This window comes from Tupaia chinensis, unplaced genomic scaffold (assembly GCF_000334495.1).
Source record: "Tupaia chinensis unplaced genomic scaffold, TupChi_1.0 Scaffold000164_1, whole genome shotgun sequence".
NCBI classification, from domain to species: domain Eukaryota; kingdom Metazoa; phylum Chordata; class Mammalia; order Scandentia; family Tupaiidae; genus Tupaia; species Tupaia belangeri.
This window is the reverse complement of record NW_006159638.1, coordinates 633,520-650,143: the sequence shown is the minus strand read 5'-3', so window position 1 is coordinate 650,143 and position 16,624 is coordinate 633,520. Positions and strand designations below refer to the sequence as shown.

Genomic DNA, 16,624 nt, shown 5'->3' with positions numbered 1-16,624 from the left:
TCTTTGATTCACCAGTGTGATACAAACATTATGTAAACAGCAAATTAGTCCCAAATACATTTTAGAAGATGAAAATTAGCCCAGAAATATGTAACATATAGGTAAATAAATTTATAAGCTTTAGTAAATTCAAATGACTATGCTTTTATTTTTATAGTAAAATAGTGACTCATTAAAAATGAGGACTTTAAATTTTATGAAATCTCTACTTTCCTTTTGAAAATCTTAGGAAGTTATGGTTCTGAGTTATTAGCAATCTTTTTCTATTTTGGGGGGGAGGGGTGCAAGTTTTCCAAGCCCAGTTGCTTCTTCTGTATGCTTTTCCAAAATACATTGTAAGTGGCTCTCAAAGATTCCTAAAAAAAGAACTAATCCCCTTTTTTAGGTATATCAGCAGCCACCCTAACTAGGCTTTTACAGGCTGACAGATGGGTGTCTTAGATAGGTAGACTCATTTGCACATAAGGTTTAAGTGGTAAGGAAAAAAATGTCACAGTTTGATGCTGATGAATCCTGGTAATGAGATGCTTGTTGGAGAAGGATTATGGGCACAGCCCCTTTTGGCAGCTTTCCACAAAGTGAAGAGAAATAGAAGCAATATGCTTACAGATGTTGATATGCCTGTTGCCTTGGAAACTTCAGTCCCTGTTTTTGTGGCTGCTGCCAGGAACACAGCATCTGGCTCTGGCCCCATCTGTTGTACTGACTGTAGCATCTGCCTCCACCTTTTCTTCTGTACGTCTAGCTTGGGCTCCTTGTCCTCTGCCCTACCTCTGCTATCTCTCTCTGATTGCAACATCTGCTACTATTTGTTCTTGCTTTATGTACACAACCTCAGGTGCTTTTGGGTGTCAGCTAAATTTAGTGGCTACTGCACTTAAGTATTCTTTTACCTGTGAAAAGCTGTTTCACTGAAGATGTTTTCTTTAGTAAGACTTTCTGTTCCTGAGATTTGAATGATTTCCTTGGCTACTTCAAATTTGCCATTGTAGCATGCCCTAGATTTAAGAAAATACTTTGTTAACAGTAAGAAATAAGTAACCTCTCCCATGCAGTATACCCAGAGGCCCTATGGAATGCTACAAAAAACTCACAGGTGCAAAGGTGTGTCTCCATAGATATTAACAACATGGGGCTGAACTTCCAAATCACTTTGGAGAAGGTATTTCACTATATCATGGTGTCCAAATCGAGAACAGAAATGGAGTGGGACATGATCTTCATTATCTTGAGCATTCACTGTCATCAGCAAGAAAGAAAAAGGTATGTTACCTGAAATCTTCTGTTTCTCAACCTTCACATGTATAGTACCACAGGCATTTCTAAGTGCTTGTGAGACTCCTGAAGATTGCCAATTAATGATAATAATAAAGGAAATTAAGGGAAACCAATTTAAAAAGGTATAATTCTATTCAATTGCCTATTAACCACATTAAACAGGTTTTCTTCTAGCTCCCATAAATTCTATAGAATGCATCTAATCAAATCTACATTGCACAATGGAATAGTTCAGGAAACCAATAAGCATTTCATGGCCCTATTTCCACTGAAGCATGTTAAAAATTATAGATCCTGACCAGAGCACCATTCCCAGAATGGTATAGTAGGCTAGGGTGGGGCTTGGCAATCTGTATATTTACTCTGTTAAGGAGGGTTTGATGTATATCCGTCACTGAGAGTCACCATACTATGGTATGCAAAGCATGGTGTGGGAAGAAAAAGTGCTTTGAATGAGGCAGATCTCTTTTATTGTGTTATCACATGTGGGGAATTTAAAATTCAATTGTGCAATAGGCAGCATTTATCTGGAATACCCAACTTCATAACAACTTCTGACTTTTGGGGACTTCTGGGTACTGCAAGTACTTATGAGAAGCCAAGACTGCATTGAAATTGACAAATGGTGCTTTCCAAGATCTCTGCAGTTTAGGCAGAAGATTAGAATAAGATGATCATATGTCTCAGGTTATGCTTGTTATCCTGGGATAATTCTTAATAGTGTCTCTTTCACTTTCAACAGTACCCTTGTTTGGATATCTATATAGAGACTCCTCCTATCAATACACCATTGGACTCTGACCTGAGAGTTATGACACAAAAAGACAGAGTCTGATCAATCCTGGCAATGTGGCAGAGAGAGCAATAGCTCCATGCAATTTCTAATGGCAGCAATTCCAGCCACAGATTCAGTGTTCTGTGTTGTTGGTACCGATGACAAGTGTTGATATGTGCTTTGCAAAGGTTGTAGGGTGTTCTCACAGGACCAGTTTGAGGGTACGATTATGAATGTTGTTCCTCACTATGAATATTAAGAATATTATGAAACTGGTTTTTCACCATACTATTCTGGAGAACATTCCATGTATTACTTGATAGTAATACTTTAAATACATTCCTTTTATATCTGAATTAGCAAGAGTTAGGATCCTATACTTACAGGTAAGAAAACTTGACTGACACACTCTTATTCTTCAAGTATGAAATGATCACTGTGCCCCAGGCACTATACTAAGAATTATAGTTATTGATATCCAACATAGGATATCATAACACTATTGTTACAGGGATACTGAAAGGATTAAAGGAGATTTTGACTGAAAAGCTTCTAGCATGATATCTCTCACATAATAGACATTTAAGAGTTACTCCATCTTTTTATTAGTTTTTCTCTTAGCCATTTACTACATGATAAGTCCAATAACCTATTAATACCTAGAGTCCATACCTTCAAATGATGTATAGGCTAGTTGAATAGCCAGTAATTACAGGTCTTAAGAAATTAAATAGTAATAACCAAACACCAAACTTCTCAGTTCTGGATCTGGTTTTAACTCAATTTTTAGAACTAATATAATTAGGTGAATTCCCATAAATCCATTTGTATTATAATTTGGTTACTTCATCTATCCACATGGGGTGCTTTATTCAAAATAGAAAATACTAGTCCTTAACAAACTTAATTCATTCTCACTCTTACATGTGTATATAGTAGATAATCTCTGTAGAACAAAAAGAACTAAAGGAAATTTTTAAAAATGTAACAAAGGATAAGAAATAAAATGGGATTACAACTGTTGTCATAATCATCATTTAACAATGAACACTGATTTAGCCCTTTTAGCTCCTATATTTGTAGACAATCATTTTCACTTTATTGTCCTGCAAGATCTTAAGCCAAAAAGAAACTTAACAAAGTCACTGAGCTTCTCCTGAGGCTGTTATTGAAAAATAAATCTTTGAATCTTTTTATTAATGAGTAACTCTGAATGACATCTCTCTTTCTGAAGAATCTTCTTGGTTCTTTTAATTGACTTCCTTTTTATAAAACGTATCCTTTGTTCACTTTTGCTTGAAGCCAGAGAAAGTCAATGCCCTGAGTCAATGCTTGGGAACAGTTGGGAGTCCAGGGCATCTGGAAGGTCACCTAAGAGTTCTTGAAGTCCAGAGGGAATTTGTAAAGTATAATGCATTGCAATCATTCATTAATTCATATTTTATCTTTGACCATCCACAGTTCCACCTAACATTATTCTTTTCCAGTTGAATCAATAAACTTCAAAGTAGGTTATCTATTTCATGAATTACCTGGAGTGACCTAGACATTCTTTCCATCAAAGAAGGTGCAAATACCAACTGAAGGGACATACCAGAAGAAAAGATAGGATCAGATACAGAGTGTTTCTATATATGATTTTTTTTTTTTGCTTTAGTCATCTCGATCTACTTAGTTTTATCTTAGAAAAATTTGAAAAAAATATTATGTGTATGTTATTATATTTTATCTTAGGAAAATTTAATATAGAATGACATTCTATTAGCTGAAATTTAACATCTTACTGAGATATTTTAAAAAGAAGATTTTTAAAGGAATACATGTCAATCATTGTAGGGAACAAAAATTTAGTGCATTTAGTGCCTAGTCCTCTACTCTGAAGAGAATAGTGGTTCAGTTATGTCTTTTTAGAAAAAGATTGGATAAATGGGGAGTGAAGAAGTCCTGCTTCTTTCTAATTTTTGCTTACTGACCTTATAGATAAAATAAAAATTTCCAAATTAATCCACTAATGTCAGTAGATCCCACAGATTCTATAAAATAACTCCCAAATGTGTCTCAAGGAAACTTTCCATAACAAATCTGTATAAAAGCTCCAGAAAGATATACTTTTTAAAAAAAACTTCCTTTTCCTCAGGTTTTTTTTTTTTTTTTTTAACTTTTTGTGGCTTTCTGTTATATCCAGATCTGTGTTAAAAAATTGTGGTACTGGGGCCTGTGGGTGGTGTGGGGGTTAAGGCATTGGACTCTCATGTGGCTGAATGTGAGTCCATACCCAGACCTGGTGGCTTAAAAGTCACAGCACAGATGCCTAAATTCCTGAGAGGAGAATGGAGAAAGCAGTAGTGCAGCATGGCCATCTCCCATAGGTGATGATTTCTCATTTTCCCTTTCTCTCTTTTTCTCTCTCTCTGGTGAGTGCATGTACCCTACGGCAAAACCTAAAAGTAAAATAAAATAAAAAATAAAATAAATAAAATAAAATAAAATAAAATTGTGTTATTTTCAAAGGCCATAGCCTTTAACTTTAAGATGCCAAAAATTAATGAATTTAAAGTTAAACCTTTTTCCTTTTGAACTTTATCAAAATTATAAACTTTGAGGATTGTATCACTACTTTTTCTTTGAGAGTCCAGCAATATTTTGACCTTTTCAATCTCATTCAGTGGACATTACATTTCTCCTTTCACTGCCCTAAGAAATACAAAGAAATAGACCAGAGGCTTAAAACATACCTGATTGAATAGGTCAGGCTCCAAAACATGTTGAACTGAAGAGGCTGTTCTCTGTATTACATTTTGGCTAATTTTATAACCTGAATTTATTTTCATTTGTGACATTCTGTTACTATGGAAACATATAGTAAATACTGGATTCCAATTTGTACTCCTTTTGGGGTCATTCATTTACTCTTCCTCTTATGTCCATTTACCAAGACAAAAGTCCATTTTTAAAGTAAACCATTTGGAGACCTAGAAACATTCTGGAATAAGTGAAATAATTGCTAATAAGTCCTGCATAGTGTCCATGGGCACAACAGATCTGCTTTACTTTTTGCAATTGGTTGAAATACAAAAAGGACTTAAATGATCAACTGCATACTAGAAGGAAATAAAAACATTTAAAAATTTGAGTCAGTCTATCACTTGATCTTTTAAAATGATTGGGTAGGAGGCATATAGTATTTGTGTGAGTCAGAAAGATGTTAAAATTATATGATGCTGCTATGTAAGGGGAGTATGAGTGCAGTACACATTTCAATGCCTTTTACAGAAGAGTCCTTTGATCTGGGAGACATGCTGATCATAAATGACACTCATTTTGACACTACTGAGCTTTGGAGTTGTACAGAAGAATCAAAAGCTGATGTTGGCATTGATAATAAAAGAAAAAAAGTGATACAGTTCCTGACCCTTCAGAAGACTGAGGCAGTTTCAAAACCACAATTATGTGTTCAGTAGTTCACACAGGTATACCTCTGCCTATTCTAAGCTGAAAGAATAAAAGAGATTGCTTAAACAAGGTCCAAGGAACAGTTTTCCTCATGTCCTGACAACACAGGGTGTTTATAACAATGCAATAGACTAGATGTCTGCATTATTGTACACTGGCTTACAGAAAACTATATGAACTGTTTCTCATATTTTACAAAATAAAGGGGCATGTTTCTAACATGGACACTGGAAACTGCCCTAAACGTCTTGGTACAGTTGTCTTCAGGAGCCTTTGTGTTTTCCTTATGAGTAGAGGAAAACATTGATTAGCTGTATTAGCTGAATATCAATCTAAATTTTGGATCAAGTAGCTGGCAGTTCTAGAGACTTGACAACCATGTCCTTTTGGAAATATGTATTGTTCCTGCTGCAAAGGCCAGCAGATCTTACAGTGGGGCTTTTAATTAGGTCTCTTGAGGGTCGGTGGAAGAATGTTGGATATGCCTGAGAGAATTTAATGGCAAGATGTAACTCTGAGTGAATTTGTGTCAAAAATAAATTTATGAGAAAGAATGAAAAATACTTTTTTAATCAACTTTCTAAAATTTATTTTATAATTAAAAAATAAAAAGATGAAGCACATTCTATTCCATTCACTGACTCTTAAGTCCTACCATATATTTTAAAGTTTTTGTCAAAACTGATTATACTCAAGTTATCTTTCTTAAAAATAATAGCAATACATTGATACTATCAAATATTAGGGAGGTTGTGAAGAGCAACTGGGACTCTCACATATTGTTGTGGGGTTGAAAATAATAGTATAAACACTTCAAAAAACTGTCTGAAAATTTCCTAAAAAGTTAAACATATGCATATGCTTTGAAAAATTATACACACACACTCACAGACACACACACATGCACATATATATGAAGATGAATACATATGTACACAACCAATTTGAATAAGAACGTTGCTAGCAGCTGTATGTACAATAGTGAGACACTGGAAATAGTAAAGTGTCCACTAGGAGGAGAATAGATAAACAAATTAGATATCGATACTCAAGTTTCAGCAGTATAAAAGAGCAAATTAGGATTCATACAATAAAATGGAAAAATGTCAAATCATCTTGTTAAGCAAAAGAAGTCAATCAAAAAATAATATGAAGTTCATAAACAGATAAAACTAATCTATGGCAATAGAAGCCACAATACTGTCTTTGGTGGTGAAGGCTATTTACTGAGATAGTGGCACAAGGGAACATTTCAGGGTGATGATATGTTCTATTTCATGATTTTGATGTATGCAAAAGTAAATGTTCATCAGGCTGTGCACTTAATATTTGAGAATTTGGATATATGTAAATTATACCTCAATTTAAAAAATAATGAACAGAAAATAGGAATAATTTATCCTGGAAGACTTTATTCTTTCACTTACCATATTGATAGCTGAGCTAAAGCATGTAAAAAGGATTCACATATAGGTTTAGTAAATATATCAAAAATGATAAGTGGGAAAAAATAGAGCATGACTATAATCAACTTTAAAATTATTCTCCAGTAATTAAGTGATGTACAAGTAAAGAGTATATATAAAGTAAAAGGTAGCAAAGGTCTTCTAAATATATAATCTTACCATCTGCTTTGCTGCCTTCTTCTACCAAGAGTTTTGCAATATTGAAGAATCCTTTTGCAGATGCTAGGTGGAGGGGCCTATCTCCAACTTCTCCACTTACATTAACATCAGCACCAAATTTCAAAAGGAGGCGGGTTACCTAAAAGATCCATTCGTTTGAAATTAGAATAAAAAGCTGTAAAACAATGTAAAGCTTTGCCATTTCAGAAGAACACATATCATTAAGGCCTTTTCATTTTATTTTTAATTATTTATTTTATTTATTAATTCATTTATTTTTATTTGACCAGAGAGAGACATGCAGAGAGAGATAGAGAGAGAGAGAGAGAGAGATGAGAAAGCAAACCACTAGGTCCAGAACTTGAACCATGGTCAGCCATGTGGGAGTGTTCAGCACCTTAACAACCATGCCACCTGCTGGTCCCCAAGGACTTCTCTTAATAGATTTTTTTAATTAACACATACCCAAATAAAAAGTCCCAAGCTGGATTCATTCCAGGTTGATTAATAAAACAGCTTAATAACATGCTCTGAACTCAATTTCTTTCATAATTCTGTTCTGACATGCTCAACAAGTAGAGTGAATCCCCTTTTGGTAGCAAGAGATCTATGGCAACTTCAGACATTACATATCAAAGTCAACAAAATAAAGGATTACCTGTATCTTTCAGAATAAGGGACCATCTTTATTTATGTTTTTGTTTTTAAATCTAGAAATTCCTTCCTAAAAATTCTTCAGGATTGAATTTCTCATGTTTTTTTTTTTTTTTTTTTGGGGGGGGGAGTCCTAAATTAGGTTATCTGAAACTTTCTAAATCAATTCTAAGGCTAGGGGAAAGATTTAATGTGAGTGTCTTTGACTAATCAAGATCTAACAGAACAACGGCTGTGGACTGGACAACCTCTAGAAAGCGGAACAAGAGAACAAAACCATAAGCCTCCAAATAAGCAAAACTGTATATCAATTAGCAGCCAATGGAATTACAGTTTTGTGTAGGCAACCAATGGTACCTATTGACCTTATAATAAATAACACATTTATTAAGTTAAGAGGTAACCTAATATACCCATTAAGAGTTAAGGTCTAAGGACCAGCAGTTAGCATAATGGCTATGTTGCTGGACTCCCATGTAGTTGACCGTGGTTCGAGTCCCAGACCCAGTGGCTTAAATTCATGCCGGGTGTGTGTGCATGTATGCTCAAGATCCTGAGAGAAAAAGGAGGAGAAGGGATTGTGGCGTGGCCATCCCCCCCACCCCCCCAGGGGTGATTTCTCACTTTCTGTCTCTCTGTCTCTCTCTGTCTTTCTGGCAAGCACACATGCCCTATAGCAAAAACCTCTCCACAAAAAAAAAAAAAAAGAAAAGAAAAAAGGAAGACTTAAGGTCTAAAGTAGATAGGCCTCAGTAAGAATCTAAACTAATATACATATTTATTAGCTGTGTGACTTTGACAAAATTAGTTAACTTATCTGAACCTAAGTGTCATTATATCTACAATAGGAGTAAGACCTAAATCATGGATAGTGAGAATCAAAAAAGAGAATTTTTTTTTGAGAGGTTTTTGCTATAGGGCGTGTGCGCTCACCAGACAGACAGAGAGACAGAAAGCGAGAAATCAACCCCCAGGGGGGATGGCCATGCCGCAATCCTTTCCCCTCCATTCTCCTCTCGGGATCTTGGGCGTGCATGAACATGCGCCTGGCGTGAGTTTTAAGCCACTGGGTCCGAGACTCGAACTGCGGTCGACTACATGGGAGTCCAGCGACATAACCATTATGCTAACTGCTGGTCCTGAGAGAATTTTCTTAATGAGCATAATACAATGACTGAAATATAGAATATGTACCATAAATGTTGTTCTTTATTTTTATTGTTCAACTGAGATAGTATTGTTCACTATTGCTGTTCCAGGATTATTCTCAGAAGTAGTTGAGATACAAGATAGCTTTGAGTTATAAAATATCCTTGCTACATTTTTTGACATTGATAATCTACTTTTCACAGTTCTTCTTGTTAGTCTAAATTGTCCTGTCAATGTCATACTTTAGTTCTTAATTGTACATAAATAAAGTAATCCAAAATCTCTGAGCAATTCTTTCCAAAGTGTCCTTCTGGCAGAGCCAGCAGTAATTTACGAGATTCTCAATTAGAAAGGCATGCTCCACAGGCCACCACTGCTTATTCTGCTATGAGACTTCTGGGTACTTTCCTGTATGTTAGTAAGGGGAAGATAGCCCTCATCTTCCTGGCATTGTCCTCAATGAGCTGAGACTCTACATCCAAAGGGACATAGTGGAGTGACGTGATGAAGCATGTAGGAGTCTTTCCTAGGTTGTTATGTACGGTGCTCTTTGAAATAAGTTACATATATGTTAGGAACTTTCCAAATAATTTTTATCAACCTGGTACTGCCTCCTCTGAGAATTTCAAAAGTCATTAGAGTGATCCTAAGAATTAAATAAGGATGTGTTTGTGTCATTAAAATAACTGTTGGAGAAGACCCCTTGCTTCCCCTGACCACTGAAATGTCAGTACAAAGGTGAATTCAGCCTCTCAAATTATTTTGACTTATGTAGCAGAAAATAATCATACCTTGGGTAGAAACCTCACAAGAATATAGAAGTATTATTTGATAGGGATTTTAGGCAAAGTATTAGCTGGTTGGGATGGGAGGAAACTGATTTCCTATTGCTATAGGCTGTGGTGGTCTAAGGGTTCTGGAATTAGCCTTTTACTTATTAGTTATGCTATCTTTAAAAAAATATTTAGCTTTTTAGTACTCCAGCATCTTCATTGTTAAAGTGGAAATAACAATATTTACCTTGAAGAATTGTTCAAAGATTAAGTAAATTATTACATGTAAAATACTTAGAAAAAAAGGTTTTGGCCCTCAATCATTGTCAAGAAAACTGATAGAACATGTGTATTTTATCCTCTTGTTGGCTAATGGGCAGACCGAGACTTAATTCAGGAGAAATCAGAGCAGCAGAAGTTTACTCCTGGGAACCTTGCACTCCTAAGCATATGTTTCCACTTATACAAACTCTATAAATTCTGATTATGTGACTTTATAATGGACAGATTTAAACTATCTCTGAAATCGATTGTCTATTAAGCACTATTATTACATACCTTGGAAATATTACTCTTAGTACAAAACATCTACTTGTCCACTTAGAAATAAGTAAATAAACAAATGGCAAGGAGCATGGCACATTAGGCACATTTGTATATCAAATGTACCATTCTCCTTGTCAGCATATTCTAGCAAATAACAATAGCCACCATAAATTACTTATGTGCTGCCTTCATGCACAGAAAGTGAGTCCCTTATCATAAAAGGGCCATCCACATTTTAGCATAATTATATAAGACTGTGACTATATTTTCATAGAAAATAAACAAATTTAGCTCTCCATCCAGCATGCATAGAGGCTCTTTATGTTTGTGGTGGGTGATGAGGAGGTTAATCGCCAAAGAATATGACTCTACAAATCACATGCACTGTATATATTCTGTCTGTGCCTGAAGTCAGGGAAGTCTGGAATTTTTTCATCATCTGAACTTTTGGATCCTGTACTTTTAAAAGCATTTTCAGTGCCCAGCTCTTCAGTGCACTCCAGTGCACTCTGAGCAGCACATCAATGAAATGAGCAATCTTTCCTAGCTATAGGTCACGCTTCACAGATCTGAGAGTATCCAAGCATATGCCAGCTAGCAGAGAAATAAGGGCACAATGACTAGAACAGCACAGAGGCACAAGTAAGTTTGATTTTCAACTTGAGATCCTTAGGCAGTGCCATGGCATGACCTCCAGGAAGGTAAAAAGGTACAATTCTACTCCATAACTGAATAAGCCTAGAGAGATAAAAGGAGAAAGTGAAAATGGCCTTTCCAATGGACAGTTAAGTTTGGTCAAATAATTACATTCATATTTCTGTTTTATTTGGTTCTTTTCAGTTTCTTAAGAATAGCTAATGGGCAGGGTTTGAAAGAAGCACATAAATTTTTTCTTTCAATATGCTAAACTTGAAAATCAATGAACTTTAAGTTAGAACACATTGCCTTGAATTCTGGCTTCATCACTTCTACAAGTTGCCTGGACTTTATGATTAGAGTCACTGGTTTAAAAGAAACAAGAAGAGGGAACCAGCAGTTAGCATAGTGGTTATGTTGCTGGATTCCCACATAGTCGACCGTGGTTCGTGTCCCGGACCCAGTGGCTTAAAACTCACGCCGGGCGCGTGTGCGTGCATGCCCAAGATCCTGAGGGGAGAATGGAGGAGAAGGGATTGTGGCGTGACCATCCCCCCTGGGGGGTGATTTCTCGCTTTCTGTCTCTCTTTCTCTCTCTGTCTGGTGAGCACACACGTCCTATAGCGAAAATCTCTCCAAAAAAAAAAAATTGAGTAAAAAAAGAAACAAGAAGAGATGCTTTGGTATGACTGAAAGAATGTGGGCTTTAGGATCAGACAGACCTGACTACATATTCCAGCTCTTCTACTTATTAGCTGTCTAACCTTGACATCATACCTAACCTGATGGAGCTTCATGTGCATCATTGATAAAAAATGGCAAATAACAGCTTATGTATGGAATGTGGCAAAACTAGAAATAAGTAGATAAAAGTCTTGGTATAGTGCCTGTTCCATCGTAGGAACTCCCAAAGCAACTCTTATTAAGTTCATAAACTTGTTGTAAAGATCAAATAAAATTATGCATGGAATGAAAATACGTTAAAAACTCTAATCACTCTATACACACTATTTCTTTATTACAGAATATAAAATGTAAAAAATATACTTGTTTAATGACATATATTTAAAATAGAATTATAGTACTTGTGCTGATTGTTTTATAGTTCTCTAGGTTATTCCATGTATTAATTTTCCATTGCCACTGTAGAAAAATGCCACAAACTTAGTGATTTAAAATAGCAAAGATTTACTCTTATAGTTCTGGAGGGCAGAGGTCTAAAATTAAAGCATTTGCAGGGTTGTATTCTCTCTGGAGGCTTTCCTTGCCTTGCTTTTTCAGCTTCTACAGGCTTCCTGCACTTCTTAGCTTGTAGCCCCTTTCTTGCATCATTTTAACCTCATTTCTATTGTTGCATCTACTATTACTCACTTTGATTTCCTGTTCCCTTTTATAAAATTCCTTGAGATTTTTCAAGCTCAAGGAATATGACATCATATTAATAATAACATCAATATATGACATCAAAATAATAACACCACTCAAAAATCCTTAACTTAATCATATCTGCCAAATTTCTGTTCAGGTGACATTCACAGGTTCTCAGATTAGAGTGTGAATGTGAATGGAGACATTTTTCAGTTTACCACATCCCATGAAAGTAGAACAGAGGAAACACCATGACAATTACTGAGCATTTACCAAATAATTATAACTCCTAACAGCAACCCTGTGAAACAGATACTATTTTTATTATTTCCCAATTTATAAGAAAAGGAATGAAGATCAAAGGAATTACATAACCTACATATTATATAAAGCCAGAATTTTTTTTCTCAAATTCAGACTGAATGATATGGCCAAACATTTACCAGTATACTCTACTACATCTTTTGTATATTGAAGGAGTGAATCAAAATGAATTAAAATGGAGCCTATAACATTTATACTGATCTACAAACACTTCAGAGTTAGGGGCTGATGAAAACAGGGCAAAATTAACCCAAAGGATATCTTAAATATGCTTTTGTTGAAGATAAGCCAGTTCAACAAAAGTCTGGCACATTGAGGCAATCCTCCAGCCTTTCAGACTTACCTGTTCATGCCCATAGTATGCTGAGATGTGCAATGGAGTGAAAAACACGGCATCTTGAACGTTGACGTTAGCTCCATGTTGCAGCAACACATCAGTGGCCTGAACAAGAAAGAGATCTCGACTAGAAACTTAATTTGGGTGTGTGTCCAGCAAAATGCAGTTTACAACCACCATGCTACGCTCTCCATCAGGAATCACTACTCTGAAACAGAACTTTCTCCCATCTCTCTCCTCCAAAACCTTCCTTGTCTTGTGTTTGCTATAATATAAAGACCAAATTCCTTGGTGTGACATCCGAGGTCCCCACAATCTGGTGTATCCTTTTCAATGTGGTTATTATTACTCTCTTTCATAAACCCAGTTGTAGAGTCAAACTGTTTCCTTTCAGTCTCCTGCTCCTTTGAGACTTTGTTCATATTATTTTTTTTTAGCCAGAAATTCCCTACTACCCAAAATGCAGGCATTTAAACCCCAGTTAAATTACCACAGCCTCCAAGATTTCCTTGTTTTTCCTCCCTTATTTGTCATCTGCCTGGTTAAAATTAAATTTTTAATTTAAAAAATTTAAAGCTCCTATTTATGTCATTTAGAACATGCCTTATCTTTCCTATTAAAGAGAAAGTTCTTTAGGACAAATGTATATGTCAAATCGCCTTTCTAGTCTTGCCCTAGCATATTTTCATGTAAATAGTAATCACTCAATAAACAGTTGTTGAAAAATTAAAGAATTAATAAGTGAAAAATATTTCCAGGAACTGTTGGCTAGCTGTCTTCATAAAGTGATAATGGGGTGGCATATTCTGCTTTACAATAGATCTATTGATACTTCAGATTTCTTCCCTCAAAGACCTGTTTCTAGTTCTCCGTTTTATGGACAACAAATTGTAATAATTTCCTTTGGATATATTCTTTTTCATTATAACTTTATATGACAATTATAGGGAAGGAATAAATAAATGATCTTTCCTTTACCTATTTTAGGTTTATTGTCCAGGACCTTATAAACTATGCTGACAGAGATTAACAAGAAAAACCAAACAACAGTTTATTAACATGTGCATCACACATACATGAGGGAGTACTCTATAATGAGAATCAAAGTGGTAACTAGAATATGGGCTTATGTTGTTCCTAATAAAAGAACCATACATTTTCTAGAGAAGTAGCAAAACAAGGAAAAAGGACTTTGAACTTCAAGGCCAGTGAACTCTGGGAAGGAAAATATATAGTTGAAACTAATGGAAGACGAGGACTAATTTTAACAAGGTTTGTTAAGTTGATTTTTCTGGTAGCTGCTCTAGAATGCTAATGCTAAGGATCTATTGGGTCATCAGAAAAATCATGATGCATTTTTGCTTAGAAAAACATAGAAAAATTGCTTGACTTTTCTGACAACCCAGTGAAATTGTATTCAGTGATTGACTTCTTCCTGATACAGAAGAGAGATACTAATACAAATTTAGTCCTGCTTTTAGGAAAACAGAAAGAGGGCAAAGAGCATTTATCTTTTCAGGTTCTTCTACCTCAATATAATCAATATGCCAAAGTGGCATATTTTGGTGTGGTATATTCTGCTATCCTTTCCAACAAACCTATTGACCCTTCATATTTCTTCTCCCACAGATCTGTCTCTAGTTGTCTCTTTTCTGGACAACAGATTGGACTAATTTCTTTCAGATGTATTCTTTTGCATTGTGACTGTCCTGATTTACTATCTATTTTTCAGTTGGTCAAATAGTATACATTTGGTAATGTGTGTTTACTTGCAGTATAATTGCATAATATATGAACATTGCATTTGTTTTAAAATAACTAAGTGATGGAGGACTCTTCTCTGTTGGAACAGCTTTAGATTTGTTTTCAGAAGGTATCTACATTCAATAAAAATTGGATTAAGATGCCTACGGTTTGGAGGCAAATTTTAAAATAATAAATAAATACATGCATACATATACACATACATTTGAGAAATTTTTAAAATCTCTCTTAGAAGAAAACACAGGAAGATGAGATCTTGGTGCTCAGGAAATTTATGTTCTAAAACTCCCTTTGTTCCTTTAAGCAAATTGTCTCCTAAGCCAGGTTTCCTCATTTGCATGAATCATAGCTCTTCAGAAATGGAGAGAGTCCAAGAAAATTGAGTGTATCAAGTCACTTTATTTGAAAGAGGAAGGAATTGAGGGTCAGATAAATTAGGAAATTACTCAAGGTCAGAGAGTAAGGCATTTTCAATAGGAAAGTGAATATTTAGTATATTGATTAAAATTTTGCTTCTGAGTGCGCCATAGATTTAAATAGTTAACTCATTTCATCATTATTTATTCATCTATTAAACACAATTTATTGAATATATATGAAAATGTTATTTTATATGCATGTTATCATAATTTATTTAATCAAGTGAGATAGCATTAAAACTGATTACAATTACCATAAAAAAGGATAAGAAATTTTTGTTGGAACATCTGAAACTTTTGATAGGTCCAAAAATATTAGCACTCTTCTATAGTCTGAGTATAATGTTTTTGCTGATATTTAGATGGCTGGCTAATGATAAATAGAATAAACAAAGTATATTCTAAACAATACAGTGTGTTGTTTTCTAACAAAAAAATTAAAACACCAATTAATATTTATTGAGGAGATTATGCATCAGGTCCTGAACCAAGTATATCAATGGTAATTCTAATCTGTTTCATGCCAAAATACAGAAAAATGAGGTGCTACTCTCTTATAAGGGAGGGGAAAATAAGACAGGCTTATTAACATATTTGATGTCAGTCAGTTAGGAAGAGACAGAACTGGAATTCAAATCCAGGTCTATTTTACTTCAAAGGTTATTTCTATTAGGTCATTCCTGTCACCTTGATCTCATTAACAGTGAATTTTAATTAAATGAGCTGACTCAATCCCAGATAAAAAGAAGCTTTCTGTCATAAAAGGCTCTGTAGATTCAGTTTAGAAATTGATGCCCAAGTTGGTTATATCAAGTGCCTGATATTTTAGGCTTCACATGCCTGGGAGTTCAATCTCAGGAACTTAAATAGGAAGCCACTGAAGATCAAAGTAGATGATGCTTCTTACAATCTTTCTTATTTTAAATATAGCATAATATAAGTAGCATGAATTTTTACTGTAAAAAGGACTCTCAAGTGTTAATGTATACTCAATTTCTTAGGCATGGTTCTAAAACTTTCTTCTAAAAGATAACAGCGCTTAAGCTTCAGTAGTCAATAGCAATTTTATTTCTCCAGTTTACACTTATCCAGTCACTCAGAAGGCCAAAATTTTGCCTAAACATTTATTAATTATGAAGTGTTGGTCTTCTGAGAAACTGTCAAAATGTAAGTTTTAATGAAATCATACGGAGTTCATTACAGAACTAAAGGCTTTATTCATTTTGTTTTAAATTTTAAGAAAATATTTAACCATTGAGAGCAATGTGCATTGGAATTATCTGACTTTTTTATGTGAGTAGAATGATTCATTGATTTTTAAATTTTTTTATGATAAAAATCATGAAGGGGAGGTACCTCTGAGGACACTTACAGAAATATACTAGATCATGATATACAAATATGCCTGTCATGTGGGGTAAGACAAATGCACTCACATAAACATTTTGGCTTATATATACATCTGTCAAACCATTTATCCATGCTTCTTCTATGCTAGAACCTGAAACATTTATGCATGTATT

General features: G+C 34.8%; 1 protein-coding gene across 1 annotated transcript in view; it reads right to left on the bottom strand.

Moving 5' to 3' along the window:
- Positions 1 to 16,624, bottom strand: part of TNNI3K (TNNI3 interacting kinase) — a 341,139-nt gene that overhangs the window by 213,717 nt on the left and 110,798 nt on the right. Inside the window, exons 6-9 of the mRNA XM_006146037.2 lie at positions 12,925 to 13,023; positions 7,132 to 7,270; positions 1,095 to 1,239; positions 894 to 998 (exon numbers count right to left, since the gene is read on the bottom strand). Of these exons, the coding sequence (XP_006146099.1) occupies positions 894 to 998; positions 1,095 to 1,239; positions 7,132 to 7,270; positions 12,925 to 13,023 (488 nt within the window). The remainder of the gene's footprint in view (positions 1 to 893; positions 999 to 1,094; positions 1,240 to 7,131; positions 7,271 to 12,924; positions 13,024 to 16,624) is intronic.